The sequence below is a fragment of the Brassica napus genome, chromosome A9 (genome assembly GCF_020379485.1).
Source record: "Brassica napus cultivar Da-Ae chromosome A9, Da-Ae, whole genome shotgun sequence".
Lineage (NCBI taxonomy): Eukaryota > Viridiplantae > Streptophyta > Magnoliopsida > Brassicales > Brassicaceae > Brassica > Brassica napus.
Window position 1 is genome coordinate 744,660 of NC_063442.1, and position 27,017 is coordinate 771,676.

Here is a 27,017-nt window from a genome sequence, read left to right on the forward strand (position 1 = left end):
CGGTTAAATAATAAATTAACAATATTTACATTTTATACAATTATAAAAATATCAAAAATAATAATATTATAATAAATATAAAATTTATATTTAGAAAGTTATAGTTTAAATTTTTTTAAAATATAGAAAATATTTTTATTTTAAAGTTTTATAATATTAATTAAAATGTAATTGATATATTTTAGCATTTTTATAATTTCAATTTAATTTTTTTATTGAATTTTTTTATTTTTGTATTTATATTGTTTTGGAAAAAAATAATTTTTTTTATCCTCCCGCAAACGCCCGCAACCGCAAACGCTAGCTGGAATCAGCTTTTGAATTTATGAGGTTCAGAGCGATTTAGAACGATTTGGAGCGGTTTTGAGCGGTTTGAGCGATTGTTGCAAAACGCCAGCAACCGCTACCAACCGCAAAAGCTGCGTTTGCGGGTGGTAGCGGGAAAACCAGTCATACCCTTAGTATGTTTACCAAGCAGGGAAGTACCACCGTCCGTACTACATGATTAAAACTATTTGGATAAACTATTTTTTATAATCACAATAGTATAATCTCAGCTCAACTAGAAAGCTATATTTTCCAAGTAATATTGTGTATGTCGATCAAAAAAAAAATAGTGTATATATTTTTATCAATTAATAAATCTAACCAAGTTTCAAATGTATGATATTTTGGTTTAAACACAATAATGTAGATAAATATTTGAAAATATGTATTATTAAATTATAGAAATTAAAATAACTTATCTAATTATGATAATTTATAAAATAACTGGTCACATAATTTTTTAAAAATATTCTTAGTATTAACTTATTTTAATATTGTATATTTTAAAGTACTCGAAATATTTTTAAAATACATATTCTTAACAGATGAAGTACATAAATAGTTAGCATGTGGAATAAGGCTTTGTCGAAATAAAAAAGAGAACAAAACAAAATTGTATTCTATAATATATAGTTTAATAAAATCTACCTCCGTATTCAACCCTTTTTAACTTCCTCTCTCATTTTCTTTATAAACACCTCCCTCTGCCCTTAAAAAAGTCAGCGCTCTCTTTTGTCATTGTCTCCTCTGCTTTCATCTTCTCTCCTCAGAGATTCTCAGAAGAAAGCTTTTTTTGTCTCCTCTGAGAAACCAAGTCAAATGGCCGACGATTGGGATCTCCACGCCGTAGTCAGAGGCTGCTCAGCCTTCAGCTCATCAGCAACCACCACAGCCACCGTCTTCTCCAGCAACGTTTCATCTCACACGAGCCCTGTATTCACCTTCGAACCAAGAAGTAACACCGTCGTCTTCGGAGAGACTCGAGATCTCTACACGCCGTTCACGCAAGAATCAAACGCCTCGTCGTTTTCTTGTCTGAATTACCCAGAAGAGCCCCGACAGAGACAAAACCAGAAACGTCCCCTTTCTCTCTCTGCTTCTTCCGGCAGCGTCACTAGCAAACCCACAGGAGCCTCCAACACCTCTAGATCTAAAAGAAGGTTCGATCTCTGTCTCTTTTCACCAGTTCAACAAAAGCTCAAACCTTTTGTCGAACCAAACTAAAAAAGTCTCTTGTGTGTTTGTTGCAGAAAGATACAGCATAAGAAAGTGTGCCATGTAGCAGCAGAAGCTTTAAACAACGATGTCTGGGCGTGGCGAAAGTACGGACAAAAACCCATCAAAGGCTCACCCTATCCAAGGTACTGTTACAATGGGAAAAAAAAAGATTAAACCTTTACAGTAAAAAACATTTAATGTTCTTTAATTGTGTTATTATTTCAAGACAAAACACTTGTCTGTGTATGTCTTTGTGATTCTGTGTTTCTAAATTTTTACTTTCTTTTGTTAAAAACAGAGGATATTACAGATGCAGTACATCGAAAGGATGTTTAGCCCGTAAACAAGTGGAGCGAAACAGATCCGACCCGACGATGTTCATCGTCACTTACACGGCGGAGCACAATCACCCAGCTCCTACTCACCGTAACTCTCTCGCCGGAAGCACCCGTCAGAAAACCTCCTCTGATCAGCCGACGACTAAGTCTCCGACGACCACGATCGCTGCTTACTCAACGTCTCCGGTCACATCGTCGGCGGATGATTTTGTCATGCCGGTGGAGGACATAGAGGTCGGAGACGAGGATCTGCTGTCTTTGTCGGATACGGTGGTGAGCGAGGACTTCTTCGAGGGGTTGGAGGAATTCGCCGCGGGAGATAGCTTTTCCGGGAACTCTGCTCCGGCGAGTTTCGATCTTTCGTGGGTTGTGAACAGTTCTGCCACAGCTAGCGGCGGAATGTGATTCGCCGGAGAGTAGAGTGAGGTGTAGAAAGAAAGAATACTTCTTTTAGGAAGGATATAGGATTATGGAATTATTCTCGGATTATATGTAAAAATAGAAAAATTGTTCTTTGTTGCTTTTATTCTCTTTTTGTTTCTAAATAATTTTAGAAAATTTTAATTGTATATTCTTTATGCCCAATATTCGTATGCAGTATAAGTTCTTTTCACAATAATTATATTTTCACAACAAAAAATGTTTAAAAACAAACGAAATCCTAAAAGTCAATATTTTGAAAAATATAAAATATTTAATTTATAATGTAAACAAAGATTCGAAACTGATAAACTTTAGAAAATAAGTACTTTTTCAGTTAGTACAATTGAATTACCATTAATAGACCTGACACTATCACTCTATTTAACAGTGATTATTTATATGATTAACAAGTTACGAAGAAAAGTTTTTAGTTTCATTAAATGCTAAACATGGCACATGCCATAGTTCGGGTATGGTATGGGCAAAGCAATTGCCATGGTGCTGCTGTTTTTTTACCTTCAACGCGTTGTTTTTAGTATGGGTTGAGCCTTGGGCCGACTGACTATCAGGCCCACATTCATAAGTATCAACAAAAGTTGTTGAGAGAGCTTTAGAACACAAGGCTCGGGGCATAACGAACCACTAGGCTCGAGTGGGTATATAAACAGCTTTTGCCTCTATTATTTCTCGAATCCGTTACATCGGCAAGCGATCGAGAGAGAAGAAAGAGGAGAATGGAGAAGGAGGAGGAGAAGCTAGAGAGAGTGGGACCATTGGAGGAGCCGCTGATGAAAAACATCGTGCCAGAGGAGGATTCGCTATCCATGTCGGATACAGATAGCGAGATACCTGATTCTCCCGTTCCCATCAACGCTCCGATCTACCGTATGTTTGGACGAGAACGTCCGATCCACATGGTTCTCGGCGGAGGTAAACGTACGTTACACTCTTTCGATCGTCATTTTTAATTAGATTCCGTGTAACGCTCGTGATTGTAGTCGATTGATAAATGTTACCTAATTTTTTTTTTGAAGCTGCTGATGTGTTGTTGTGGAGGGACAAGAAGGTCACGGCAGGGTTAGTGGGTGCAGTGACTGTGATCTGGCTCTTGTTTGGTTTCGGACATTGTCGTCTTCTTACATTTGTTTGTCGTGGATCGATCCTCTTTCTGCTTCTCTCATTCGTCTGGTCCAATGCACTCAACAGGTAAAGCTTCTTTTATTTTGTATGTCTTGAAATATGTAAGTGTGACCTGTTTGGTAATATGAAAATTTTCAAAAGATCTCCTGAGAAGATAATGGAGATTTATATCCCTGAGAAGCCATTACTCCAAGCTGCTTCTGCATTGACCTTTGAGGTTAACTGTGCTCTTGCAACTTTAAGGAGCATTGCGTTAGAGAGAGACATCAAAAACTTTGCACTGGTAGAAGTCTTTTTTAGTTTCTTTAGTTTTTTATTGTTGTTGTTACATCACTCTCTGAAATGATTTACATTTGTTTCTGAAACAAAAGGTAGTCATAGGACTTTGGCTCGTATCAATAATCGGAAGCTGGTTCAGCTTCTTGTCATTGATCTACATCTGTAAGTACACAAAACTGTTCTCATACTCTTGTTTTGTCTATTTAGAGATAATGTCTGAATAATTTGTTGAAAACCACAGGCTTTGTATTGATTCACACGGTGCCAAAGCTGTATGAGAAGTATGAAGATGAGATTGATCCAATCGCTGAGAAGGCTGTGATTGAGATGAAAAAGCATTTCCAAGTTCTTGAAGCCAAGTTCTTAAATAAGAGCCATCATCATTAGCCAAACTACTCAAAATCGAACAGTTTAGTTCATTTTATTTATTCTTTTTTGTTTTGGGTGTTCAAGTAGTTTCCTATGTTCATGTGGTTTTGATTACTTCCTATTCAAGCCATCTAAACTTTTTTTTTTTGTGGATATAAAGTGGGCTGAGCCTTTATGTTAAACAGACTTTGACTCGTTATTATAATTTGCAATGTCAATTTTTTTTAGCAATTTTCTTGATATAATTGTATTTATGTAACTATGTTAATTAGAGATGAGTTTTTCGGTTTAATTCTGAATTCGGCTTGGTTTATTTGGGTCTAGAAAAACTTTAACCAAAGTCAACTCAAATTAGTTTAGTTTGGTTTGTGTTCAGTTTAGTGTGTATATGGTTTGGTTTGGTTTTGTTTGTGCTTGTTTAGTTCATTTGTGTTGATTTTTTAGTTTTTTTTAGTCTAGTTACAAAAATATAAACAAGACACAAAATCATTATTTTTTTTTCATTTTTAAACATAAAGCCAAACATCACAATAAGCATATAGAAGATGTAATCTAATAGTTTTATGTTGTTATCTTTAAACCTAAGATAAATAGCATAGGTAATTTTTCAGTTGTGACAGAGAGACATGCCTGAACCACCGACCAGCGTAGAAACATTCTTAATAACCTCTTCACTCACCAAACCTTTGGAGCATAAACGATAGGTTGATTATTCTTCCAGCGAAACAAGATCAAGCTTATGCCTCGCCAGTTCCAATTCATTATCCTCTTGAGCTAACAAATGGTCTTTAGCTTCTTGATCCAGATCATCAGTCCCTTATGCACGTAAAGCAGATGGGGTGGAAGTAACCGCTCCTCACCTCAAGTTTGTGACGAGGTGAAACATGTGCGTAGCAGTCTGGACAAGTCTCATACTCCTCAGTGTTGGTGTGCCATGTGGTTTGGGAAGCAATGGCATCTCTTGCGAGCTTAATGAGAGAAGAAGAATTGATGTCGTCGTCTGAGCGCTGCAGAGGGAGTGTCTGGCAAGACGTTAAGCTTGTCTGAAGAAGAGCCAGTTGCTTCAAAAGTTTTGCTACTACAATGGACTCGTTCGGTGGTGCAACTTTGTCTGTTACCTTTCAAACACGTAACTTGTGAATAACACAAAAAAAGAAGAAGCAAAAAGAAGAAGAGACGAGTGACTTACGTAATCCAAGATGATGGAATCGTCGTCGCAGAAGAATTGGATACTTTTCACAACAAGTTTCAACGCCCAACTCAACCCTTGAATCATGGCAGCTAATTCTGCAGCTTCTTCAAGGTGCGCAGCCAGGAGGACTTGGTGGTTTCTCAAAGCTTTGTTGGTCTCCGATTTCTTCGAGTTATCGTTAGAGTCACAGAGAGACAGGCCTGAACCACCGACCAGCTTCGTATCATCCTTAATAACCTCTTCACTCACCAAACCAGCAGAGAGTAAACGTAAGCTCACCCGTAAGCTTGAAGAATTTCCCTTCATTCGCGGCAGCCGCACAACACATAGCTGAAAGTCAGAGGGCCGTAGATTGGAAATCACCCCATTTATCCTTTTTTTTAGCAACTCACCCCATTTATCCAAAAGATAAGGGAATATAAATATAGCTTTTTTATTTGATCTTTTACTTATTTTTGTTTATTTTTATGAACCAATGAAATCGCGATGGTTCTATATATAATAAGTTGTCCATCGTTTTTTACAGACAAACGGACATGTTCAACAATCAATATTCTTTTTTTCATTAATTTTGAAAAAGTGAAATTCTTCTCAATCATTAGAATATCTAGGGTATGAAACAGGTGCATCATGACCCTGCCTGGTATACGCTTTACATCGTACGCGGTACTCAGTGATGGTGGTTAATTGTGTACAAAAAAAACACGAGTCAAAAGCGTAACAAAGATATTACTACGACGATGAAAAAGACCAAGAAGAGATTGAGAATCCCCTTTTTACTTGATTGATAATCACATAAAACTGAATAAATTTTAGCCATTTGCATCAAACTTAAACTTCCTTATTGCATTCGTGCTCCTCCAGAAGAACACACTAAAATAAGAGGTAAACCTTGGAGAAGGCAGGGTCGGTATAATCAGTAGCGAGGCGGTTAAATAAGAAAACTAAAAAAGTTTCCTGAAGAAACATTATATTTCGATATGATTTCAACAATTTACCCAATAGTTTCTATTTTTACCTGATAAACCCCAAATTCCAAGAGAACAATAGCTCTCTACCGTATCAATATGTTTCTGATTGGCAAACGAATCAAAACATTCAAATCACAGTATAATGTTACTGATTGGCAAACAACTTTTATATGTTACTGATTGGCAAACGAATCAAAACATTCATATGTTTCTGATTGGCAAAAGACTTTTATATTAAAAACATTAAAGCAATGAGAGAAATAATAAAGTCTAAGGTCATAAGAGTTTTTTTGATATGAAAAGTGTGTCTCAAACACTAAGTGTACTGTAGTGTAATTGAAAAGGGAAAAAGTATCAGGTAAAAAATCATGTTACGAGGAGGAAGATATTATTACCGTAGAATGTTCACCAGATTTGCGAGGCCCAAAATTCTAACCATGATTGAATAATCTTCACTAGTTGAACCATAATTGAAAAAAGCCCATTTAACACCTCCGACGGATTATTAAAACTAAGGGGGTGTTAGTGGGGATGAGATTTATAATGAGTCTAAATCTAGTGTTATTGGTTTATAGATTCTCATATTCTCATTAAAATCTATTGTTATTGGTTTGATGATTCTATAATTCTTATACAAAATCATTTGTTATTCAAAAAGTTTAGATTTTAATGATTCTACAAATCTATTAAAGTAAGTGTTATTGGGAATTGAATTCTTATCATTTTAACTCACAAATTAAGATTTTGAGAATACTACATGTTTACCTTGAATTCTTAGAATCATTACACTACTTTATTTTTATAGATTTTCACAATATACAAAATTCTTTACATCTCTTTCCAAATTTAACAAATCTCTCAACTTTTAAAATCAACAAACTCTATAAAAATCTAAGTTCCACTAACACCCCCTAAATCGAAAAAGAAAAACTCTTCCCAAATCAATCACCATTGTTCTTGTTCTGTTTGACATCTCTCTTCCAAAGTTTCTTTTATGTCTGTCTATGTATTGAATTCATCACAGTTCTCGATTCGAATTTTCTCTCTCTCTCTCCAATGGCGCGGATATTCCCTAGCTCAAGCAGTTAAATTCGAAGCCAAGAACGGAACTGTGATCGTATGCGCAGTGACTATAGTCTGTGGTAAGTGGATGATCATGCTCTTGAGTCCCCTTTAGAAAAATTAGAGTAAATTAAAAAAAATATTATTATATTGCTCGCTTTCTCGTCCCATTCTTTTATTGATAATGGAATTTTCAGGCTGCGCAAAGAAAGAAAGATCCACTTTGAGTAATTTAGAAGGAGTCTCTGAAAAGTTATGAGAGAATGTGTTAATAAGCTAAATCAGTGATGACTTGAGAGTTAAGTAATCCATTTGGGTAATGCTGCCTATAATTGACATTGAGTCTGGCAGTTCTATGACTACTCCATTCAAGTCATATTAAATTCACATATACAAACAAATATATGAATCACAATATTTGCAAAGAGGAAATAACAAAATGAGACTGTAGCAGTAAGAAGAATCAAACCCAAGAACCAAAATTTGATCAATAATTAAACGTTTTGATGGCTAAGTTAGTAAACCAAAAATATATTTATTTGTTAGAAGGCTATATAAAATTAAGAATGAAATGAATCTGACACAAACATGGAGTTAAAATGATGATGAGTTTTGCAAAACTCATAAACAATCAAAAGCTAGACTGACAGCTAGCTTATGATATAATGGTCCACTTTCTTTTCAAGTATTACTCTATATATTAGTAGACTGTAGTTTATGTATATATCCACACTGTACAACATGTGACTGATTTTTGAAAATTAGAGACCTTTTGGAGAATGCTGCTAATCCAAGATTTACCGTAAATGAAGAAATCATGAAATTAGAATGCTACAAATAGTTTTGCTTGACGTCCAATGTTCATTCTTTTTTTTTTTTTTTTCCGTCGATTAAAATTTGATTAACGGGCCAAAAACCCCCATAGTCCAAAATACAAAAGCCCAAGAAAGACGGGCCAAAATTAAAATAAGACACCGGCCCAAGGCCCAACAACGAAACCCTAAACTCGTGACCACGAGACTCCGCCGCCGCGCGGACAAACGCTGCGGCTCCGGCGTTGCACTCGCTTCGAGAGTCCACCGGGTAACCAACCGTCGATTCACCCGGATCCATCGGAACTCACAGACTCCATACCATCTCGCCGTAAACGTCTTCCACTCAAGTGAAACCCAAACCAGAGAGAATCAATCGACTGTTCGAGATCTCATCCGTCGCCATTCATTACAGTCACCGCGAGGAAGGCTTCACGCGAACCCTTATCGTTAACCAAGGTCGAGCTTCGATCGTCCTCCGACGTCGCCGCCACCCAATCCAACCCAAACCAAAACCGTAAAACCAAAAGGAAAGAACAGACTAACCCTAAAACGGAACTAGGGGAGCACCAGACGGCGAGGTAAGGCATGGAACGCCTTCACCCCCCGTGATCTAGACCGACGAGGACAGAGCTGACGAAGCCTCCACCTCTCGGGAACAGGAACCGGCGTCGACGAAGCTAGGAGAGCCTTCGCCTCCCGGAGACAAAACCAAAAGGCCAAACAAAGGCCTTCACCGCGCCTTCCTCAACCCGACCGCGCCCTTACTCCAGAAACAGAATCGCCACATGCGGCCTTGTTCCAGAGCTCAGGCAAGGCGGAGGAGAGAGGGGACTAGAGCAAAGCAAAATCGAAGACTGAACCGGTAGCTTGAGGGGCTCCGGCGACGGTACGCGCGCTCACGCGCCGGCCGTCCGCCGGACCCAAAGGAAGATCTGGTTTCTCTCTCTCTCTTTCTCTCTCTCTTACTAAAACAAATTTTTTCTCATATTACGTCCAATGTTCATTCATTCGTGTCTTTATTTATTGATTTTTCTTTCTTCTTAAAAGTTTGGATGCATCTTTCTTGGTTATTGGTCAATCGGATTATTAAATAAACATTAAAATATGCGTGTAACATAAGAAGATAATATATACTATCAAATACTCTATTTCTCTTTAATCTATTCTATTAAAACAGCAGTGTGACCCATTGATAAAAAGTTATGTCCAACTTAAATTTTAATAATACATACCTTTTTAATATAACTACAATGAAATACATATATATATTATGTAACCCTCCACTTAGAGTGCCTAATGATCGGCAACCACCACTTTTTGTAACTTTATCCATATATCTTATTTTTGTTATGTAACCACCATTATTTTTACTGTTCAAATCTCAACAATTTTTTCGATGATGTTCATGTATTTCATTTTTCCTAACATAATCTCAACTATTATTCGGATTCTTTATTTTAATTAATATTTTTATTAAATATTTTTACTTTCACCCATAAATTTTTGAAAATTTATTGAAATTGTTTTTATTATAAAATTTTATAATATTAATTAAAATATAATAGATATATTTTAATATTTTTATAATTTCAATTTTAAATTTTTTATTAAACATTTTTACTTTTGTATATATATTGATTTAAAAAAGAAAAAAAATTATCCTCCCGCAACCGCCTGCAACCGCAAACGGTAGCTGGAGCCAGCTTTTGAATTTATGAGATTCGGAGCGGGTTGAAGCGGTTTAGAGCGATTTGAGTGATTTTTGCAAACCGCCGACAACCGCTACCAACCGCAAAAGCAGCGTTTGCGGGTGGTAGCGGAAAAACCAGTCGCACAATTAATAGAATTTATGGTATATTTGTATTTTAATATTTTTACATAATTTAAATGAATATCCATATTTGAACTGAACCCGTAATGATCCAAACTGAATCCGAACTAAAATTTATAAATATCCAAATAGGTTTTAATCTCTCATCTAAAGACCAATATCTGAATAGTCGGAATCGAACCTGAACTCTTATCCCTACATGTAGTCTATAATATGAATATATGATCACAGATAAAAACACAAATATGATTACAAAAAAAATACATATATGATATAAGGAAAGACACAAATACATATGGAACTTGATTTATTTAATATACTTACAAAAATTATCTATTCTATTAACTTCATATCATACAAAAATATGATTCTACAAACACACAACCATATAAATTATATTAGACAAAAAATTTAAAAACAAAACATATACCCGCCCTCTCGAGGGCGGGTCAATATCTAGTTAATAATAAAACTGAGTGATGAGATGGGGGGATAACATAAAATTTAGTCGCACCAAAATGAAAGGAAAAATAAAATAAAATAAAACAAATAAAGAGAGTGAAATTAAAAAAAAAAAAAAACAGGGAAGCAAGCAAAGATTCTTTAAGCTCCCTTCGAATCCGCGCAGCTTAGTAGCAGCCAAAATCTGATTTGTAAATTTTCTCAGAGATTTCTTCTAATATACACAGTCTCCTTCGATTCCCACCATTGACGCCAACACAAACAAAGCTTTGAGCTCACAATAAAGAATCTAAACCCACACACATCACTTGGAGTCGCCTTCTCTCTCTCTCCCTTTGACTACCTTCCTTGAGTTGATTTTGAATCAGAATTTTTTGAAATTTTCCTGTTCGATTCGTTTTTATTGAGATTTAGGTGTAGAGTTAATCGTAGCTAGCGTTAGGTTGCATGTAATTTAGAAACGAAATGGGTTCTCTAGAATCTGGGATTCCTCCGATCAAAAGAGAGAGGCAACAACACTCGCTCTTGCAGAGAAACAGATCCAGATCCTTTCTCTTCAAGAGGTTCAGTTACATCCAATGGATTTGCTCCACGTGCGTCTTCTTCTTCTTCGTCGTCCTTTTCCAAATGTTCCTACCTGGTCTCGTCATCGACAAATCTGATAAACCACCATGGAGGAGGAGCGAGAAGGAGCTTCTGCCGCCTGATATGCTCGTTTTCAAGGAGAGAGGCGTTCTCAGTTTCGGTAACGATGTTAGATTTGAGCCTACCAAGCTCCTGCTGAGTTTCCAGAGAGATAATACACAGCAGACTAGTAGTAATGGTTTCAATACTACTACGCTGCGTTTTGGATTCCGAAAGCCGAAGCTAGCTCTGGTCTGTGTTACTTCTTCAGTTTTTTAGATTATGAGAGATCTGATGATTTAACGTTGTGATTTTCTCTTTTTTTTTTGTAAAGGTTTTTGCGGATTTGTTAGCTGACTCACAGCAGCTGTTGATGGTCACTGTCTCCAATGCACTGCTAGAGATTGGATATGCTATTGAGGTATACATTTGTTTCGCTCCAGCGTGTACTATTAGAGTATTATGAAGTGACGATTATACTTGTCTTGGATAGGTGTACTCTCTCGAAGACGGTCCTGTTCATGGAATTTGGCAGCAAATGGGAGTTTCAGTCACTATACTGGACTCTAACCGTGCGGCAAGTTGTGTTATCGACTGGCTCTCGTAAGTATATGGCATTGCTTTAAAACTTGTTGGAGAATTAGTGAGGCATGTATTGATTAGATCAGAGCTCGGAGAGGCTATAGTTAGTTTAATGTAGTCATGTGATTCGGTTTAATCTGAGGTTAATCCAATGCATTGTAGCCTATTATTGGAGTTAACTTGACTTGGTCAATGAGATGATTTCTGATCATTGATCATTTTTCTTTGTTCTTATCTTGAAGCTATGATGGAGTCATTGTAAACTCTCTCGAAGCTAGAAGTATGTTTACTTGGTAAGATTATTTTCGGTTCTTTGGTACGAGTGTATATCACATTGTATTGGTTTTGTTTTTTATGTGGATTTTTTTTTCCAAATTCTTGATAGTTTAATCTATTGTTATTCTTTGACAGCTTCATGCAAGAACCTTTCAAATCTATACCTCTTGTTTGGGCCATCAATGATGAAACTCTCGCGGTTCGGTCTAGACAGTATAGCTCAACAGGGCACACTGAACTCCTAACTGATTGGAAAAAGATTTTCAGCCGGGCATCGGTTGTAGTCTTCCATAATTATCTTTTTCCGGTAATCTTTTATGTTTCAGAGTGCAACTCATCTAATTTTTTACTTCTTCAGTTGACTTATATTATTTCACCTTTTTGCTTCATGTAGATTCTCTACTCCGAGTTTGATGCTGGCAACTTTTATGTGATTCCCGGATCACCTAAAGAAGCATGGAAAGCAAAGAATCTGGACCTTCCACCGAAAGATGACATTGTCATTTCCATTGTGGGAAGTCAGTTCTTGTACAAAGGTCAATGGCTGGAACATGCTCTATTTCTGGAAGCTCTACGGCCGTTATTTTCAGGCTATAACAGTGAGAGTTATAAGTCCCATCTCAAGATCGTAGTTTTAGGTGGAGAATCAGCCTCCAACTACAGCGTAGCTATTGAGGTATGACAAAGTTCTTCTTTGCTATCGATGCATTGGTTTGTAGCTTTCGAAGATAGAGATTCAAAATCACTAACCTGTTCCTTGGTTTGTTTTGAACTTCTTAGACAATTTCCCAGAACTTGACATATCCAAAAGATGCTGTGAAGCACGTAAGCGTCGTTGGGAATGTTGATAAGATACTGGAAAGTTCTGATCTTGTCATATACGGATCATTTCTTGTGGAGCAATCTTTTCCAGAAATTTTGATGAAGGCCATGGCGTTGGGAAAACCGATAGTCGCACCAGACCTCTTGAATATTAAGAAACATGTATATTTTCTTTTCCTTTGCTCGTTTCTCTATGGAGATGTGTTGTGGCATTCTGACTGTATTGGCAATATCAAACAGGTCGATGACAGGGTTAGTGGGTATCTTTTCCCGAAGGAGAATCTTAAGGTTCTGTCCCAGATTGTGCTTGAAGTGATCACAGGAGATAAAATATCTCCGTTGGCTCAGAATGTTGGTTTGATGGGGAAAACAGCTGTTAAAAATATGATGGCTGTGGAAAGCATAGAAGGTTATGCGACTCTACTAGAGAACATTCTCAAGTTTTCTTCAGAGGTTGCTTCTCCTAAGGATGTACATACACTTCCTTCAAAACTGGGAGAAGGGTGGAGCTGGCATCTGTTTGAAGCTCTCATGGATGCATCACCTAATAACAGAACAGCAAGAAGCTATGAGTTCATAGCGAATGTTGAGGGACAGTGGAACCAAACACCAGGAGATTCTACGAAATCTCGGGTTGTAAATGATGATTCATTTGTATATGAGATATGGGAAGGTGAGAGATATATTCAGACAATTAACAGTAAAAAAACACAAGATGATGAGGAGGTAAGCATTAGAGATGCGAGTTCTTGAAATGACATTCTCATCTCCATTTTCCTACTTGATTTAATTTTGTGTTGTTGTACAGCTGAAAGCTAGAGCCTTGCAGTATCAGGGGACTTGGGAGGAAGTATATAAAAGCGCCAAAAGAGCAGACCGAAGTAAGAATGATCTGCATGAGAGGGATGAAGGGGAGCTGGAACGAACCGGTCAACCTCTGTGCATATATGAACCCTATTTTGGTGAAGGAACTTGGTCGTTTCTACATGAGTATCCCCTCTATCGTGGGGTGGGCATGGTGAGTTCCCATGTGCAGTATATTATTTTTGCAATTGTCCATCAGAAGGAAATGATTTTTTGTAAATTGATGTGAATGCATCATACTGCAGTCAGTTAAAGGAAGGAGACCTGGGATGGATGATATCGATGCATCATCACGTCTTCCGCTTTTCAACCAACCATACTATCGTGATGCTCTTGGTGACTTTGGAGCATTTTTTGCTATTTCAAACAAGATTGATCGTTTGCACAGGAATGCATGGATTGGGTTTCAGTCCTGGAGGGCCACCGCCAGGAAGGTACACACATCTTCTCTTGCTCTACCCAGGAATGATATGTCCTGTACTAATAACTAGTAATGTAATTTGTGAACCTAAAGCAGGAATCTTTATCCGAAATTGCTGAGAACGCATTACTTAATGCTATAAAAACACGCAAACACGGAGATGCCTTGTATTTTTGGGTTCGCATGGACAAAGATCCTAGGAATCCTCTGCAGAAACCCTTTTGGTCGTTCTGTGATGCCATAAATGCTGGGAACTGCAGGTAAACCCATACAAATTTCCTAAAATATAGTTTTATAACAATGTTTGAGACTTCAAATACCTGACTCTTTACAATATTTGGACTTTGATGAAGGTTTGCTTACAACGAAACTTTGAAGAAAATGTACAGTGTCAAAAATTTAGACTCACTGCCTCTAATGCCTGAGGATGGGGATACATGGTCTGTGATGCAGAGCTGGGTGTTGCCAACAAAATCCTTCGTAGAGTTTGTCATGTTCTCAAGGTGATTGCTTGCTTGCTTAGTTATTACCCATTGATTGTTTCAATCCGACCCTCACTGAGAAAAAAGAGTACTTAGAGAGTGTTTCTTCTCTCTTGTGTTGTAGAATGTTTGTGGATTCTTTGGATGCACAGATGTATGAAGAGCATCATCGAACAAACCGTTGCTATCTGAGTTTAACCAAAGTAAGTAATTCATTCCCTCTTTTACCAAAGTTCATATGGATTTTGAGTGATGTGTTGAATTTTGTCAACAGGACAAGCATTGCTATTCGCGGGTACTAGAGCTTCTGGTGAACGTATGGGCATACCACAGCGCGAGACGCATCGTCTACATAGATCCTATAACTGGTTTGATGGAGGAGCAACACAAACAAATGAACCGGAGAGGGAAAATGTGGGTGGACTGGTTCGGTTACACAACTCTGAAAACAATGGACGAGGATCTTGCAGAGGAAGCAGACTCAAACGACCGTCGTGTGGGTCACTGGCTATGGCCATGGACAGGTGAGGTGGTGTGGAGAGGCTCATTAGAGAAAGAGAGACAAAGAAAGAACGTAGAGAAAGAGGAGCAGAAGAAGAGAAGTAAAGATAAGCTGGATAGAATGAGAAGAAAAAGTCATCGCCAGAAAGCAATCGGCAAATATATTAAACCGCCTCCTGAAAACGCAAACGTTACCACTTTGTTAAACGCAGACGCTTAAAAAAAACAGATTAAAAGATTTTTTTCATTCATTATAAAAAAGGTCTCAGTCTAAATCATTCACTCTCTTCCTCTCTCTTCGATTTGCGTTTAACTCTTTGGATATGGCGGAGGAATCGCACGTTCTTGAGATCAATCTCATCTCGGCGCAAGGGCTTAAAGAACCGACGGGGAAGCTCCGGCGATTGCAGACGTACGCATCCGTATGGGTTGACTCCTCCGACAAGCTCCGCACTCGAATCGATCGGATCGGCGCCGAGAATCCGATTTGGAACGATAAGTTCGTTTTCCAGGTTTCATCGGAGTTCCTCTCCAGCGAAACTTCCGGCGTCTCCATCGAGATCTACGCCGTCGGTTACTTACGCGATCATCTCATCGGAACCGTACGTTTCCTCGTGAGCAACTTCCTCCCAACCGCCGCGGAGAAAGTTCCGTCTCTCGTCGCGCTTCAGATCCGCCGTCCTTCCGGAAAGTTCCGCGGTGTTCTCAACATCGCCGCCATGGTGATCGACGCTTCCGAGCTACCCGCTGGTTTCTTCAAGTCCGTTCGAGAGAAGGAGGCGGAGAGTCGCCGGAGCCGAAGGATGATGAAGAAGTCGAGATCCGCGGTTGTTTTGTCGGAGAACGGTTTGGCTGACGACGGCGGAAGCTCGAAGGAGAACTCGTTGAGCGGATCGGTGAATTTCTCCGACGACGGTACGGACTCGACGGCGTCAACTCCGATGCCGTCTCCGCTCAGAGACTGGAACGCGGTTCGGAATATGGCGGGAAAGAATCACGTGAGGTGGTCATCGGACGGCGGAGGAATGATGTGCTGTTTCTTGATGAAATCGTCTGGTATGTTGCCGCCAAAACAAGAAAGAATGGACGGCTGAGATTTGTTATCTGATGATGATTCCCAACGGTTCTTGGTTTCGTAGATCATCGCCACGTCCACCACCTCTTATCATCATCAACCATACATTTTTCGTTTAGGCAGTTACCGACGGTTATGAGTATTAACTAACTCTTTTAGTTCGCGCATTTTTCTTTTTTGTTCATTTGTTTTTTTTGTTTCTTTTTTTCTGAACACTTTCAAATTCATTTCAATATGAAGACGAAGATCATTTTTTGTGGTGTTATATTAATTTTCCGCATGTTAATAAACGATTTAATATATGGTCGTAAAAGTGAAACAAAACGCGGGAGTTGGTTTTGGGAGTTGAGGAGATAGTTAGTAGTTGGCTTAACGGCCTAATGAGTTAAAAACCATCGATTCACTCTACCAGAAAAAAAAAACTAAATATCATCTTTTAATTACAAAATCCTCGACAGATTGTTCATCATTTGATACCAATTCACTCTCCCTCTCTCTCTCTCAGAACATTTCTAGGGAATTTATGGCAAGGTTTACAAGGCAGATATCAGCCATGGAGGTTAGAGCCACACAGAAAAATAGAGTTCGATACTCTTCAAAGAACATTAAACACTTGCCATCTTGCACTATTACTGAGTTTGATTTAAAGGATTATTCTCCGTTGGGTTTCAGGTATAACGTTTTTGCTAATGTTTCTTGTCATTTCTTTTCCTTTTTGTAATGATAAATTTTGATTTTGAGTTTTGTCCTAATTGTAGACTTATACAAGAACTTGAAGATATTGATCATGATGATTACATGCATTCCATTTGCAATGATAAGACTTTAAACAAGCTTTCTTCTGGGAAAATAGGCAATGTGTTTCTTGTATCCAATGATGACCGTTTCCTCATCAAGATTCTTCGAAAATCTGAGATTAAGGTATTCAACATAAACATTTATCTTTTTTGTTTAACATAACTTGTTGATCAAGTCTTTTATAATAAAACATGTGATTTCTAGGTGATACTAGAGACGCTTCCGGGCTACTACAGACATATTCATAATCACAGATCATCACTATTCTCAAGGATCTATGGTGCTCATGTTGTCAAGCCTGTTGGAGGTGTTAAGGTGAATAGATTGGACCTATGAATATCTATGATTTTTACTTTCTTATAAACAAAGTTATAATGTTTTTTTTGTTGTTGTAATGCAGACATATTTTGCTGTGATGTCAAACATGCTGCATTCTAAGGTTTTTATGAACAAGCTCTATGATCTAAAAGGTTCTCCGAAAGGTCGAACCAACAAGAAAATTGAACTGAGAAACAACACTGTGTTCAAGGATATAGATCTCGATTTCTGTTTCTACGTTGATCCATTGGCTAGACAACGCATCATCAAGTATATATTTCTCTCTATCATCTTGATTCTAGTGACCAATATATGATTCAAATGCTTAAACAAAATGGTTCATGTCATTATTACAGGCAGACAAAGCTAGACTGTGATCTTTTGGAAGAACAAGGCATAATGGATTACAGCTTATTGGTTGGTTTACAAGTAAAAGAGTCATCAACTCAAGGTATGATATATATACATGTTCCTATTTTTCGCTATTTTTATTAGTGCAAGTATTTCATTTTGATGTAGATCATGTATCTGATTATAACAAATCACTCTTGACAGGTTCAGTTAATGGAGTAAACCCGGTTTATGGTAGCTTCACACCTCCATGTAAGCAAAATTTTCACCAAACAGTTTTAAATCTCTGTTTCATGTTACTTGGCAAAGACTACAATATCTCTCTATCCATTATATTTTCAGGCTCATTGAAAAGTGATAGCACAAACTCGTTGAAGACAGCTCTAAATTCTCCAGATAGCTCGTTTACAACATTCTACTCATGCCCTCCCAGTAGAGGTAACAATGCATTATGGAGAAAAAAAAACATTGTCAATTGTTTTTTTTTTAGGTCTAAACAATGTACTTAAGTAGAAAACAATATTGTATTTGATCTTTTAACAGAATCAGTGGAAAGTGAAAACTCAATGACAAGCAATAGCACAGGCTCAAAAAATAATCTGATAAACAGACAAAGCAAATTAACAACACTCAGTGACCTCTTTGTCAACAGGTAAACTACCACAAATATTATAAATGTTAGAAACTTAATGTAAAGTAAATAATCTTTTTTTTTTAATATTCTGAAGCAGCTGCTCGAGTACTAACTTTGGGATGAAGATTCAGGCGAGAGCACGGCGAGTGAAGAGAGCGGCGGGAGAAGAGGAGGAATGGTACGATGTGGTTTTGTATTTAGGGATCGTAGACACATTTCAAGACTACGGTATGAAGAAACGCATTGAACATTGTTACAAAACTATCCAACATAACTCAAACTCGATATCGACCGTCCATCCTAAGATCTACTCTTCTCGGTTCCAAGAATTCGTCTCCAACATCTTCTTACCTCGTGACGACGGTGATTTATCTCTGTAAAATATACTATTTGTTATAGCAAATGACGGTTTAACTTCCAAGTCAGATCATGATTAGTGTGTTAAATAGCCCTCATCTTACGACCCATGTCAGGTGTCTGTTGTCCAAAACCTTGTAATCTTTACTATGTTTCTTTAACAGATACTCCATAAACTATAAAAAAATATTACGTAGATAATTTTACAACTGACAGTTCAACTTGGACTATGTTTAAAATTGCCTATAAACATTTTCTCCGATAGTCTTTACCATGTTTCTCTAACAAATAATAAAATCAAATTACTATTGTATGAATCTATTCGATCGGTCCCTTCTTTAGTAGGTTACCAACAGTTCAACTGCATTTAAAACACCACAAGTAACTTACTTCAGACGCACACAACCCAACAAATCGTTTAGTCTCCCAACAACGTAAAATGTTCAAAGGATTCCCAAAACAATACACTTTCATCAGACCTTAGTGCATTCCAAGAACAGACCCAGAGAAACTACTTGTCGATAACCAAACATTATTACATGTTCCAGACTTGAGCATGACTACACAGACACCTAAATGCTTTGATTTACTTTAATACCAAAAATCAAATATAATAAGTCCTTAGTTTTTTTTATAAAAAGAAATATTAGAACGATAAATTATTTTAATCTTATTCATGTTTGATAAAAGAAAAAAGAAAAATAAAAATATCAGAGGCTACTAAATTATGTGCGACTCTTATAAACATTGAATACACAAAAAAGTAAAAAAGTAGAAGAAGTAAAATACGGGATCTTAAATGCAACAACAAAAATTATAACGGTATAGTACAATAGATCCGTTGCGTTATTTTTGTAGATAAACATCAGTTCCGTCATTTTTTGTAAAGAAAGAAAAGCAAAACAAGTGAATCTCACATCTTTTTTTCTCATCTCTCATTTCTCTCTCATTTCTGTCAGATTCCAAGTGTAGTTTCATACTCTGTTTGGATGCAAAGGCTCTTCATCTGTCATTTGCCTTGGAAGGTATCAATAAACATGTACAGCCAGAGCAGTGTGCAGTCAGAAGAGCTATGTTGTGTCACTGCTGTTATTCTACAGTATGTTTTTAGCATATAATCAGCCACACCTATATATATCTCCTTTATATCACCAGGTACTACAACCTGTTACATAACTCCCATCTAGCTCTAACAGGATTGGGGGCACGATCTATTTCTCCCTCGGAACTATCGCATAGCGCTGTATCCCCACAGAGTTTGGTGGTCATCCTCTTTCTCCATAGATCGAAAGTTTCAAACTTTATTACACCTGGATACAAAGATGATGATCGTTTTACACCTGCATTGAAAGTTCGAAATCCTTTTACACCCAAAACTGGTTTACTGTTGGTTTACTGTATATAAATTAAACCTGATCATCCTATAACCAATTATATACTTGATTAAACCAAAACAACCCATTAAATTATCAATTACAACCCGATTATCCAAATCTAAATACCCGAGTTCTGGGTTTCTTCATCGACAAAAAAAAAAGTAACCTTAAGAATGAACCCTAAAAACAAAATCACCTAAATCTTTGAAATTGAGAGGAGATTTTCGAGGGTTTCTAGTTGATTACATCTGTTATCAATGTCTGTTGTGTCGTTTCATGAAGTGCCTTCTCTTGTTGACGAATCTGACGATGAAGAAGCTATGGAGCGAAACGCCTTTCGAATCGAGGAAGTTGTGGCTCGTTTCATTGATGAGGCTCCAATCCGTCATGATATTATTCCAGAGAGTGATAGCGACAGTGATGCTGAGGAGGAAGAGGGACAAACACTTTCGAAGAAACAAAGAACCCGAGATCGTGACCGCCTGAGACGAAGTGATGGAAACCTGTTCGAAGGGCAACTGTTCTTCAATGGAGTGGCATTTAAAGAGGCTGTTCTTGACTACGCATTGAAGACAGGCTATAATCTGAAGCAATATAGATATGACAAAACCAAGCTTGGATATTGTTGTGCAGGAAGAAATGTGGATTCGGTGTGTGGTTGGCGTATCTACTGCTCTACTAGGGCAGAATCTGAGCGATGGCAGATAAGAGTGTTCAAGGATAAGCATAGTTGTGTACCCAATGGAGAATGTGAGATGATTAAAGTCCCTGTTATAGCTAGGTTATTTGTGGATAAGATCAGGGAAGAAATGGAGTATTATATGCCTAAGAAGATGGAAGAAATTATTAAGGAAAGATGGAAGATTAGTGTCTCAAGACCTCAATGTCAAGCTGCTAGAAACAAGGCATTGAGATGGATTGACAAAGAATATGAGCAGCAGTTTGCTCGTCTTCGTGACTACGCAGCTGAGATCATGGAATCAAACATCAATTCTACGGTGGAGGTTGAAACTGTGAAAAATAAAGAAGGCCAGGATGTGTTTGATCGATTTTATGTGTGTCTAGATGTGTTGAGGAGAACATGGAAATCGACTTGTAGGCCAATAATAGGAGTTGATGGTTGCTTCTTAAGAGGAAAAACCAAAGGTCAATTGTTGGTTGCTCTAGGTCGAGATGCTGATAATGCCATCTATCCTATAGCATGGGGTGTTGTACAAGTTGAAAACACTGATAATTGGTTGTGGTTTGTGAGGAACATCAAGGCAGACTTGGCCTTAGATGATGGTGATGGTTTCATATTGATTTCAGACCGTCAAAAGGTGAGTTCTTTGTCTTGTAAATGTAAGTGTCTATGATTAAGTGTAATAGATTATCTTTTTACAGGGACTGATCAAGTCTGTAAAAACAGAGCTACCAAAGATTGAGCATCGAATGTGTGTCAGACATATATATGGAAACGTGAAGGGCAGACATGGGAAGAAGACTGAGCTGAAGAAACTAATTTGGTGGCTTGCATGGAGCTATAACGAGGCAGAATATAAGGAAAGGCTTGACCGTGTGTTCAACTATGATTCAGAGGTATTTGAAGATGTTATGAAGACAAATCCAACTTCTTGGGTAAGAGCATTTTACAAGATAGGCAATTTCTGCGAGGATGTTGAGAACAACTCTACAGAATCTTTCAACAGCTCTATAGTTCAAGCGAGAGAGAAGCCCTTAGTTCCGATGTTAGAAACAATTGCGCGTCTGGCGATGGTCCGTATAGCTGCTAGAGATGTTAAAGCTACCGAACACAAACACATATGTACTCCTTATGTGATTGAGTATCTTCAAGAGGAACATAATAAGGCTGCAAAGTGTTTCACACATGAAAGATGACAAAAAGACAACACACAACCACAAGACAAAGAGTTTCACACATGAAAGATGACAAACACCAATTCATTAACATGGATTAACCTATAACTTTTGTGAGAGCAATCAACATAACACATCCAATTACTACAACAACACACACTCTCTTCACACTCTCTTTTGTCTCCACCAATGCAGCCTCAACTCTCTCGAATATCTCTTTCTCCAGCTTCACTTCCAATCTCTCAAACGTCTTCTTCTCGTCAAGCTCACGTTCTTCCAAAATCTCTGTGACCATCTCTTCAAGTCTTCCTAATTTTCTTTGTAATGTCTCTATCTCATCTAGTAACCCTTCATCAACCCACTTGAAAGCATGGTCATCATTCTCCAGCTATAAACAGAGAATTTAATAGCAATGAAAGTCACAAATCAACAACATTTACAGCATATAACATTGGAATGATTTCTTTTTTTTTGGGATTTAGCTTTGGATTACCTTCTTCGCTACAGCATAACCACATCGATAGTAACGTCGGTACGGATTGTTCACTGAATTCGACATCTTTGGAAGAATCTCAAAGCCACACCAACATTTCTTTGGCACACCAACAACTCTTGACCGCCTCCTTGATGATCCACTCGAATTTCCAGACACATTGCTCATCTTTAGTGTTCTTTGTCACGATCTCTCTCTTATTCTCCCCAAATATGAGTTTCCCCAATTCGATTTTTAGGGTTCTTCCTCAGTTATTGCGAATTTAAAACAAACATAAAAGGATTCTCGGGTCGGGTCGTAGATAACCATTTTGTTAGGTTTACAAATGGTTTGGTTTAAGAAAATTTGGTTTACTATTGGTTCGAGTATACAGACCGACAATTTCAACGGTATGGAGATATAGATTTCGAACTTCGGATCCAGGTGTAATAAGGTTTGAAACTTTCAATCTAGGGAGAAAGAGGATGACCACCAAACTCTGTGGAGATACAGCGCTATGCAATAGTTCCGAGGGGGAAATAGATCGTGCCCCCAACAGGATTAGATGAAAGTCTTCAGAGTTGCAAAGGTTCAACAGACTCTACTTTCTCTTTTTTTTTTTTTTTGGAACTCAAACTGTACTTTCTCTTTTCTCTTATTCACTTAGAAAAGTTTGTTATGACTAAGATATGTGTTATGTAATTGCAGTTAGATAGGTTTTGGTGGTGATGATCGAATTTGGAAAATAGGTTTAGGTGGCTTGTACTTGGATTATTAAAATGGCTAGGAATGGCAATCTTGGTGGTAATGATCGAATTTAGATCGTTTAGTTTAGATTTTATTAGTTCCCCGATGAACCTCTCAGGCCCGCTTCCCTAGGCACGCCTTTTGGATGGCTCTCCTCCGCTCCAGCTCCGTCGCTCAGCCCTCCTTCCTTTGAAGCAGCTCTCCTCCTCCATGGCTTTGATGGTGACTGCTCCTCCGTCGCGTTTCAGGCCGCCTCCAGATCCGCCGCCGCGTAAGTCTCCTCCGCTTGAAGCTCCCTCTCCCATCGATCCACCGGAACCGCCAGACCCTCCTGACGTTTCCTTTCTCCTCGCTCTTCCTCGAAGCCCCAGCTCCTCCTCCTGTCCGTCTCTCCAAGCTCTTACCCGAATCTTAGATCTAAAGCTTCCTCTTCCATGGATGGTTTCTAAGATAAGTGGTGGTGATGTTCCGCTTGTGTCTACCGGTGATAGTACTTTCGTCTACAGGCGGTTGCTCTGTTCGGTATGCAAGTCGTCTTCATGTCGACACATGGACTGGTCTTCCATCAGCTCCTGTTCCGACTTATCTTTTCTCCCTTTTAAGGGTTTTCAGGTTCACTTCAGCTCGTCAATTTCCGCTTTTTGCTCTTCTGTTGAATGGGATATAAAGCTATTTGTCTGTGTGAGTTTGGAATTGAGGACCATAGCTTTAGCCGATGATGTACTTATGGACTTAACTTCTGTTGGTTCTACCTTTGTGCTCTTTGGTGGTCCTTTTGTCGCCTCAATGCGATCTCTTACTGCTGTGTGCAGTTCCCTTCCTGCTGTGTGCAGTTCCCTTACTGCTGTGTGCAGTTCCCTTACTGCTGTATGCAGTCCTCTTTCGGTATTCATTCTAGCTTTTGGTGCTCTGTATTTGTATTTCTCTTTTTGGTGGCAGTTGAGAGAGAAATTCATTGGTAAAGTTAGCTGGATGAATATGATTATGGCGGGTTCAGATTATCCGTTTGTCTCCTATTTGGAGCAGTCTCTTTTCCCAATATTTCTTCATGTATGGAGTGAATTGGATGAACAAGTGTCGTTGGTATTGCAAGGATCTTCCTCCCAACGAGTACTCTCCTCTGCGTTTGGTGCAGTATGTGTGGTCCTATGGATTACACTAGATGCGATCTTCCAAGAAACTTTTGAAACCGTTGTCATGCGATTTCTTATGGTTCCTTTTTATGATTTGTATCGCCATCCTATCTTTTATTTTACCAGCTCTTTGGTTTGTTTGGTTCGATGTAGCTTTGTATCCTCCTTTGAAGGAGCTTAAACCTTTCTATTTTAATTGCAAGTATGGTTTGATCAAAAAAAAAAAGATCGTTTAGTTTAAAATATATATATATATATATATATATATATATATATGGAAACAGCTAAGGAGTTGTTTTTCTTTAAAATATATAATTTAAGAACATTTTTTATATCAACATTTAGAATCCTAAACTTTTTATTTTTAACAAATCCAAAATCTGGATTTATTATATTAATTGGGCTTTATAACATCTAAACCCAAGCCTAGTTTTTATCTATTAATAAAGTTAAATTTAATAAATAGATATCGGTGAATTAAAAATTGTGGAAAAAATATATACAGATTTCATGGATTAGGGTATTATTGATTATTTTCTTTTTAAGGTATATAGAATAAGGGGTATAAACAATTATATGGGTGATTGGGATTAATGGTATTTTAGATCAAGGGTAATTGAGATTAGAAGTATTTGAGATTAAGGATATTGTGGATTAGGGATGATTGAGGGGTATATGAGAGTAGATGCATTTGGTATTAGGATTATATTGGATTAGGGGTAATTGATATAAGTGGCATTTGGGATTATGGGTATTTGAGATTAGGAACATTTTGGGATTAGGGACATTTAAGATTAGGTGTATTTGAAATTAGTGGCATATGAGATTAGAAACATTTTGGGATTAGGAGCATGAGACATTTGAGATTAGGGCATTCTAGATTAGGGGCATTTGAGATTATGATATTTGAGATTATGAGCATTAATTTAAGATTAGTGATATTCTAGATTAGGGGCATTTTAGATTATGGGTATTTGGGATTAAGGGCATTTGAGATTAGGGGTATTCTAGATTATGGGCATTTGAGATTAGAGGTATTTGGGATTAGGGGCATTTGGGATTAGGGGTATTTGAGATTAGGGGCATTTTAGATTATGGGCATTTGGGATTAGGAGCATTTGAGATTAGGGACATTCTAGATTATGGGTATTTGAGATTAGGGGTATTTGAGATTAGGGGCATTCTAGATTATGAGTATTTGAGATTATGGGCATTTGAGATTAGGGGCATTTGAGATTAGGGGTATTTGAGATTAGGGGCATTTGAGATTAGGGGTATTTGAGATTAGGGGCATTCTAGATTATGGACATTTGGGATTAGGGATATTTGAGACTAAGGGCATTTGAGATTAGGGGCATTTGGGATTAGGGGTATTTGAGATTAGGGGCATTCTAGATTAGGGGCATTCTAGATTAGGGGTATTTGGGATTAGGGGTATTCTAGATTAGGGGCATTCTAGATTAGGGGCATTCTAGATTAGGGGTATTTAAGATTAAGGGCATTTGAGATTATGGGCATTTGGGATTAGGGGTATTTGAGATTAGGGGCATTCTAGATTAGGGGTATTTAAGATTATGGGTATTTGAGATTAGGGGCATTCTAGATTATGGACATTTGGGATTAGGGGTATTTAAGATTGAGAGCATTTGAGATTAGGGGCATTTGGGATTAGGGGTATTTGAGATTAGGGGTATTATAGATTAGGGGCATTTGAGATTAGGTGTATTTGAGATTAGGGGCATTCTAGATTAGGGGTATTTGAGATTATGGGTATTTGAGATTAAGGGCATTCTAGATTATGGGCATTTGGGATTAGAGATATTTGAGATTAAGAACATTTGAGATTAGGGGCATTCTAGATTAGAGGCACTTAAGATTAGAGGCACTTAAGATTAGAGGTATTCTAGATTATGGGCATTTGAGATTAGGGGTATTTGAGATTAGAGACACTTAAGATTATGGGCATTCTAAATTATGGGCATTTGAGATTAGAAGTATGACATTTGAGATTAGAGATTAGAAACATTATAGATTAGGGGCATTTAAAATTAGAAGTATTTGAAATTAGGGGTATTTGAGATTAAGGACATTCTAGATTATGGGCTAATTTCAAATGCTCCTAATCTCAAATGCCCTTTAGATACTTGGTATACTTATCCAACCAATGCACCAAAATTAAATAAAATTGGCAGTAAAAATACTAAACTTTCGGAGACATAAGCATCTACAAATAGATTGTACATCAACTTTTATCTCTCTCTCTACATAAATCTTATATAAATGAAACTATCAAAGAAAGATTTTATATATGGACCAAGGAAAAATAAAAAAAAACACAATCATCTCTCTGTTTATCTTTACATGAAGTAGCTCAGTGATGTCTTCTTCCTTGACACACTCGCGCACACCTACGACACCAAACATATCCTCCATTAAATCCTCAAAACTTGGACCAAAATGCAAAACTAATGTGTTCATGTTCCAGCCTTTCAAGCATGTTCATGTGCGGTCTTGAAATCATTCATGTTGAAGGGTTTAATGTCATCATAGCTATTATACAACTGTGGCATTGGTCGGTTTTCAGCTTGAGCCACACACTTCTCTCCTGCGAGTCAAGAACTGAGGTGAGAGGCTCGAGCTTTTCTGTATCCAACTTTTATCTTTCCTTCATTAATGAATAATATTTTGTCAAATTTTTGCGGAAAAAACTAAAATAGTGCAGGCCAGTTACAAAAGACTTATTAGATGCCACAGAATATTAGTTCTCCCCCCTTACAAGGTAGAACTCTATTAGTTCTCCCCCCTTACAAGGTAGAACTCTGAATGCAACTCTTTGTGTCTTGAGAATCTTGTGCTAGGTTTACCACACCTTCCTTTGGTTCTGTCTCCATGAAAGTTTA

At 37.7% G+C, this 27,017-nt stretch overlaps 8 protein-coding genes across 9 annotated transcripts; 6 read left to right on the top strand and 2 right to left on the bottom strand.

The window, feature by feature from the left end:
* The first annotated feature begins 788 nt into the window (after positions 1-788).
* LOC106365654 (WRKY transcription factor 22) lies at positions 789-2,468 on the top strand. Its single transcript, XM_048739165.1, has 3 exons — positions 789-1,487; positions 1,578-1,688; positions 1,844-2,468. The coding sequence occupies exons 1-3, from the start codon at positions 1,147-1,149 to the stop codon at positions 2,286-2,288; spliced, it is 897 nt and encodes a 298-aa protein (XP_048595122.1). The 5' UTR covers positions 789-1,146; the 3' UTR covers positions 2,289-2,468.
* A 463-nt stretch (positions 2,469-2,931) lies between these two features.
* LOC106365653 (reticulon-like protein B7) lies at positions 2,932-4,276 on the top strand. 2 transcript variants are annotated; one of them, XM_013805104.3, is made up of 5 exons: positions 2,932-3,236; positions 3,341-3,512; positions 3,588-3,729; positions 3,818-3,887; positions 3,967-4,276. In XM_013805104.3, exons 1-5 carry the CDS (start codon positions 3,041-3,043, stop codon positions 4,110-4,112), a joined length of 726 nt encoding a protein of 241 aa, XP_013660558.1. In that variant the 5' UTR covers positions 2,932-3,040; the 3' UTR covers positions 4,113-4,276. The 2 variants fall into 2 exon arrangements, with proteins under 2 accessions (XP_013660558.1, XP_013660557.1); XM_013805103.3 differs by having other exon boundaries at positions 2,942-3,242.
* A 627-nt stretch (positions 4,277-4,903) lies between these two features.
* LOC125577961 lies at positions 4,904-5,592 on the bottom strand. Its single transcript, XM_048740178.1, has 2 exons — positions 5,284-5,592; positions 4,904-5,212 (listed from the first exon to the last, which is right to left on the bottom strand). Exons 1-2 carry the CDS (start codon positions 5,590-5,592, stop codon positions 4,904-4,906), a joined length of 618 nt encoding a protein of 205 aa, XP_048596135.1.
* A 4,882-nt stretch (positions 5,593-10,474) lies between these two features.
* Positions 10,475-15,277, top strand: LOC111213534. Its single transcript, XM_022715318.2, has 14 exons — positions 10,475-11,303; positions 11,386-11,472; positions 11,545-11,654; positions 11,876-11,926; positions 12,045-12,216; positions 12,304-12,585; positions 12,690-12,893; positions 12,972-13,457; positions 13,540-13,749; positions 13,841-14,029; positions 14,113-14,276; positions 14,370-14,519; positions 14,623-14,701; positions 14,773-15,277. Exons 1-14 carry the CDS (start codon positions 10,893-10,895, stop codon positions 15,217-15,219), a joined length of 3,042 nt encoding a protein of 1,013 aa, XP_022571039.1. The 5' UTR covers positions 10,475-10,892; the 3' UTR covers positions 15,220-15,277.
* A 45-nt stretch (positions 15,278-15,322) lies between these two features.
* Positions 15,323-16,374, top strand: LOC106365650. Its single transcript, XM_013805100.3, has one exon. It carries the CDS (start codon positions 15,323-15,325, stop codon positions 16,091-16,093), a length of 771 nt encoding a protein of 256 aa, XP_013660554.2. The 3' UTR covers positions 16,094-16,374.
* A 223-nt stretch (positions 16,375-16,597) lies between these two features.
* On the top strand, positions 16,598-18,555 carry LOC111213531 (putative phosphatidylinositol 4-phosphate 5-kinase 11). Its single transcript, XM_022715315.2, has 9 exons — positions 16,598-16,746; positions 16,833-16,995; positions 17,077-17,187; positions 17,273-17,460; positions 17,547-17,641; positions 17,746-17,793; positions 17,884-17,979; positions 18,085-18,193; positions 18,273-18,555. Exons 1-9 carry the CDS (start codon positions 16,598-16,600, stop codon positions 18,553-18,555), a joined length of 1,242 nt encoding a protein of 413 aa, XP_022571036.1.
* A 1,610-nt stretch (positions 18,556-20,165) lies between these two features.
* LOC111213533 lies at positions 20,166-21,786 on the top strand. Its single transcript, XM_022715317.1, has 2 exons — positions 20,166-21,227; positions 21,292-21,786. The coding sequence occupies exons 1-2, from the start codon at positions 20,166-20,168 to the stop codon at positions 21,784-21,786; spliced, it is 1,557 nt and encodes a 518-aa protein (XP_022571038.1).
* Positions 21,787-21,862: 76 nt separating this feature from the next.
* On the bottom strand, positions 21,863-22,428 carry LOC111213532 (uncharacterized protein At4g04775-like). The gene is made up of 2 exons (XM_022715316.2): positions 22,259-22,428; positions 21,863-22,153 (listed from the first exon to the last, which is right to left on the bottom strand). The coding sequence occupies exons 1-2, from the start codon at positions 22,424-22,426 to the stop codon at positions 21,863-21,865; spliced, it is 459 nt and encodes a 152-aa protein (XP_022571037.1). The 5' UTR covers positions 22,427-22,428.
* Positions 22,429-27,017: the final 4,589 nt, after the last annotated feature.

Excerpts from the sequence above, each read along its gene's own strand:
- LOC125577961 (XM_048740178.1), bottom strand. The coding sequence starts at position 5,592 with ATGAAGGGAAATTCTTCAAGCTTACGGGTGAGCTTACGTTTACTCTCT. Across the intron at positions 5,213-5,283 it reads ATTCCATCATCTTGGATTAC|GTAACAGACAAAGTTGCACC; the intron begins GTAAGTCACTCG and ends CGTGTTTGAAAG.
- LOC111213534 (XM_022715318.2), top strand. The coding sequence starts at position 10,893 with ATGGGTTCTCTAGAATCTGGGATTCCTCCGATCAAAAGAGAGAGGCAA. Across the intron at positions 11,304-11,385 it reads GAAAGCCGAAGCTAGCTCTG|GTTTTTGCGGATTTGTTAGC; the intron begins GTCTGTGTTACT and ends TTTTTTGTAAAG. Across the intron at positions 11,655-11,875 it reads TGTGTTATCGACTGGCTCTC|CTATGATGGAGTCATTGTAA; the intron begins GTAAGTATATGG and ends CTTATCTTGAAG.
- LOC106365654 (XM_048739165.1), top strand. The coding sequence starts at position 1,147 with ATGGCCGACGATTGGGATCTCCACGCCGTAGTCAGAGGCTGCTCAGCC. Across the intron at positions 1,488-1,577 it reads ACCTCTAGATCTAAAAGAAG|AAAGATACAGCATAAGAAAG; the intron begins GTTCGATCTCTG and ends TGTTTGTTGCAG. Across the intron at positions 1,689-1,843 it reads AAAGGCTCACCCTATCCAAG|AGGATATTACAGATGCAGTA; the intron begins GTACTGTTACAA and ends TGTTAAAAACAG.
- LOC111213533 (XM_022715317.1), top strand. The coding sequence starts at position 20,166 with ATGTCTGTTGTGTCGTTTCATGAAGTGCCTTCTCTTGTTGACGAATCT. Across the intron at positions 21,228-21,291 it reads TGATTTCAGACCGTCAAAAG|GGACTGATCAAGTCTGTAAA; the intron begins GTGAGTTCTTTG and ends ATCTTTTTACAG.
- LOC111213531 (XM_022715315.2), top strand. The coding sequence starts at position 16,598 with ATGGCAAGGTTTACAAGGCAGATATCAGCCATGGAGGTTAGAGCCACA. Across the intron at positions 17,461-17,546 it reads GCTAGACAACGCATCATCAA|GCAGACAAAGCTAGACTGTG; the intron begins GTATATATTTCT and ends TCATTATTACAG. Across the intron at positions 17,980-18,084 it reads CTCATGCCCTCCCAGTAGAG|AATCAGTGGAAAGTGAAAAC; the intron begins GTAACAATGCAT and ends ATCTTTTAACAG.
- LOC111213532 (XM_022715316.2), bottom strand. The coding sequence starts at position 22,426 with ATGAGCAATGTGTCTGGAAATTCGAGTGGATCATCAAGGAGGCGGTCA. Across the intron at positions 22,154-22,258 it reads GTTATGCTGTAGCGAAGAAG|CTGGAGAATGATGACCATGC; the intron begins GTAATCCAAAGC and ends CTCTGTTTATAG.
- LOC106365650 (XM_013805100.3), top strand. The coding sequence starts at position 15,323 with ATGGCGGAGGAATCGCACGTTCTTGAGATCAATCTCATCTCGGCGCAA.
- LOC106365653 (XM_013805103.3), top strand. The coding sequence starts at position 3,041 with ATGGAGAAGGAGGAGGAGAAGCTAGAGAGAGTGGGACCATTGGAGGAG. Across the intron at positions 3,730-3,817 it reads ACATCAAAAACTTTGCACTG|GTAGTCATAGGACTTTGGCT; the intron begins GTAGAAGTCTTT and ends CTGAAACAAAAG. Across the intron at positions 3,888-3,966 it reads CTTGTCATTGATCTACATCT|GCTTTGTATTGATTCACACG; the intron begins GTAAGTACACAA and ends TGAAAACCACAG.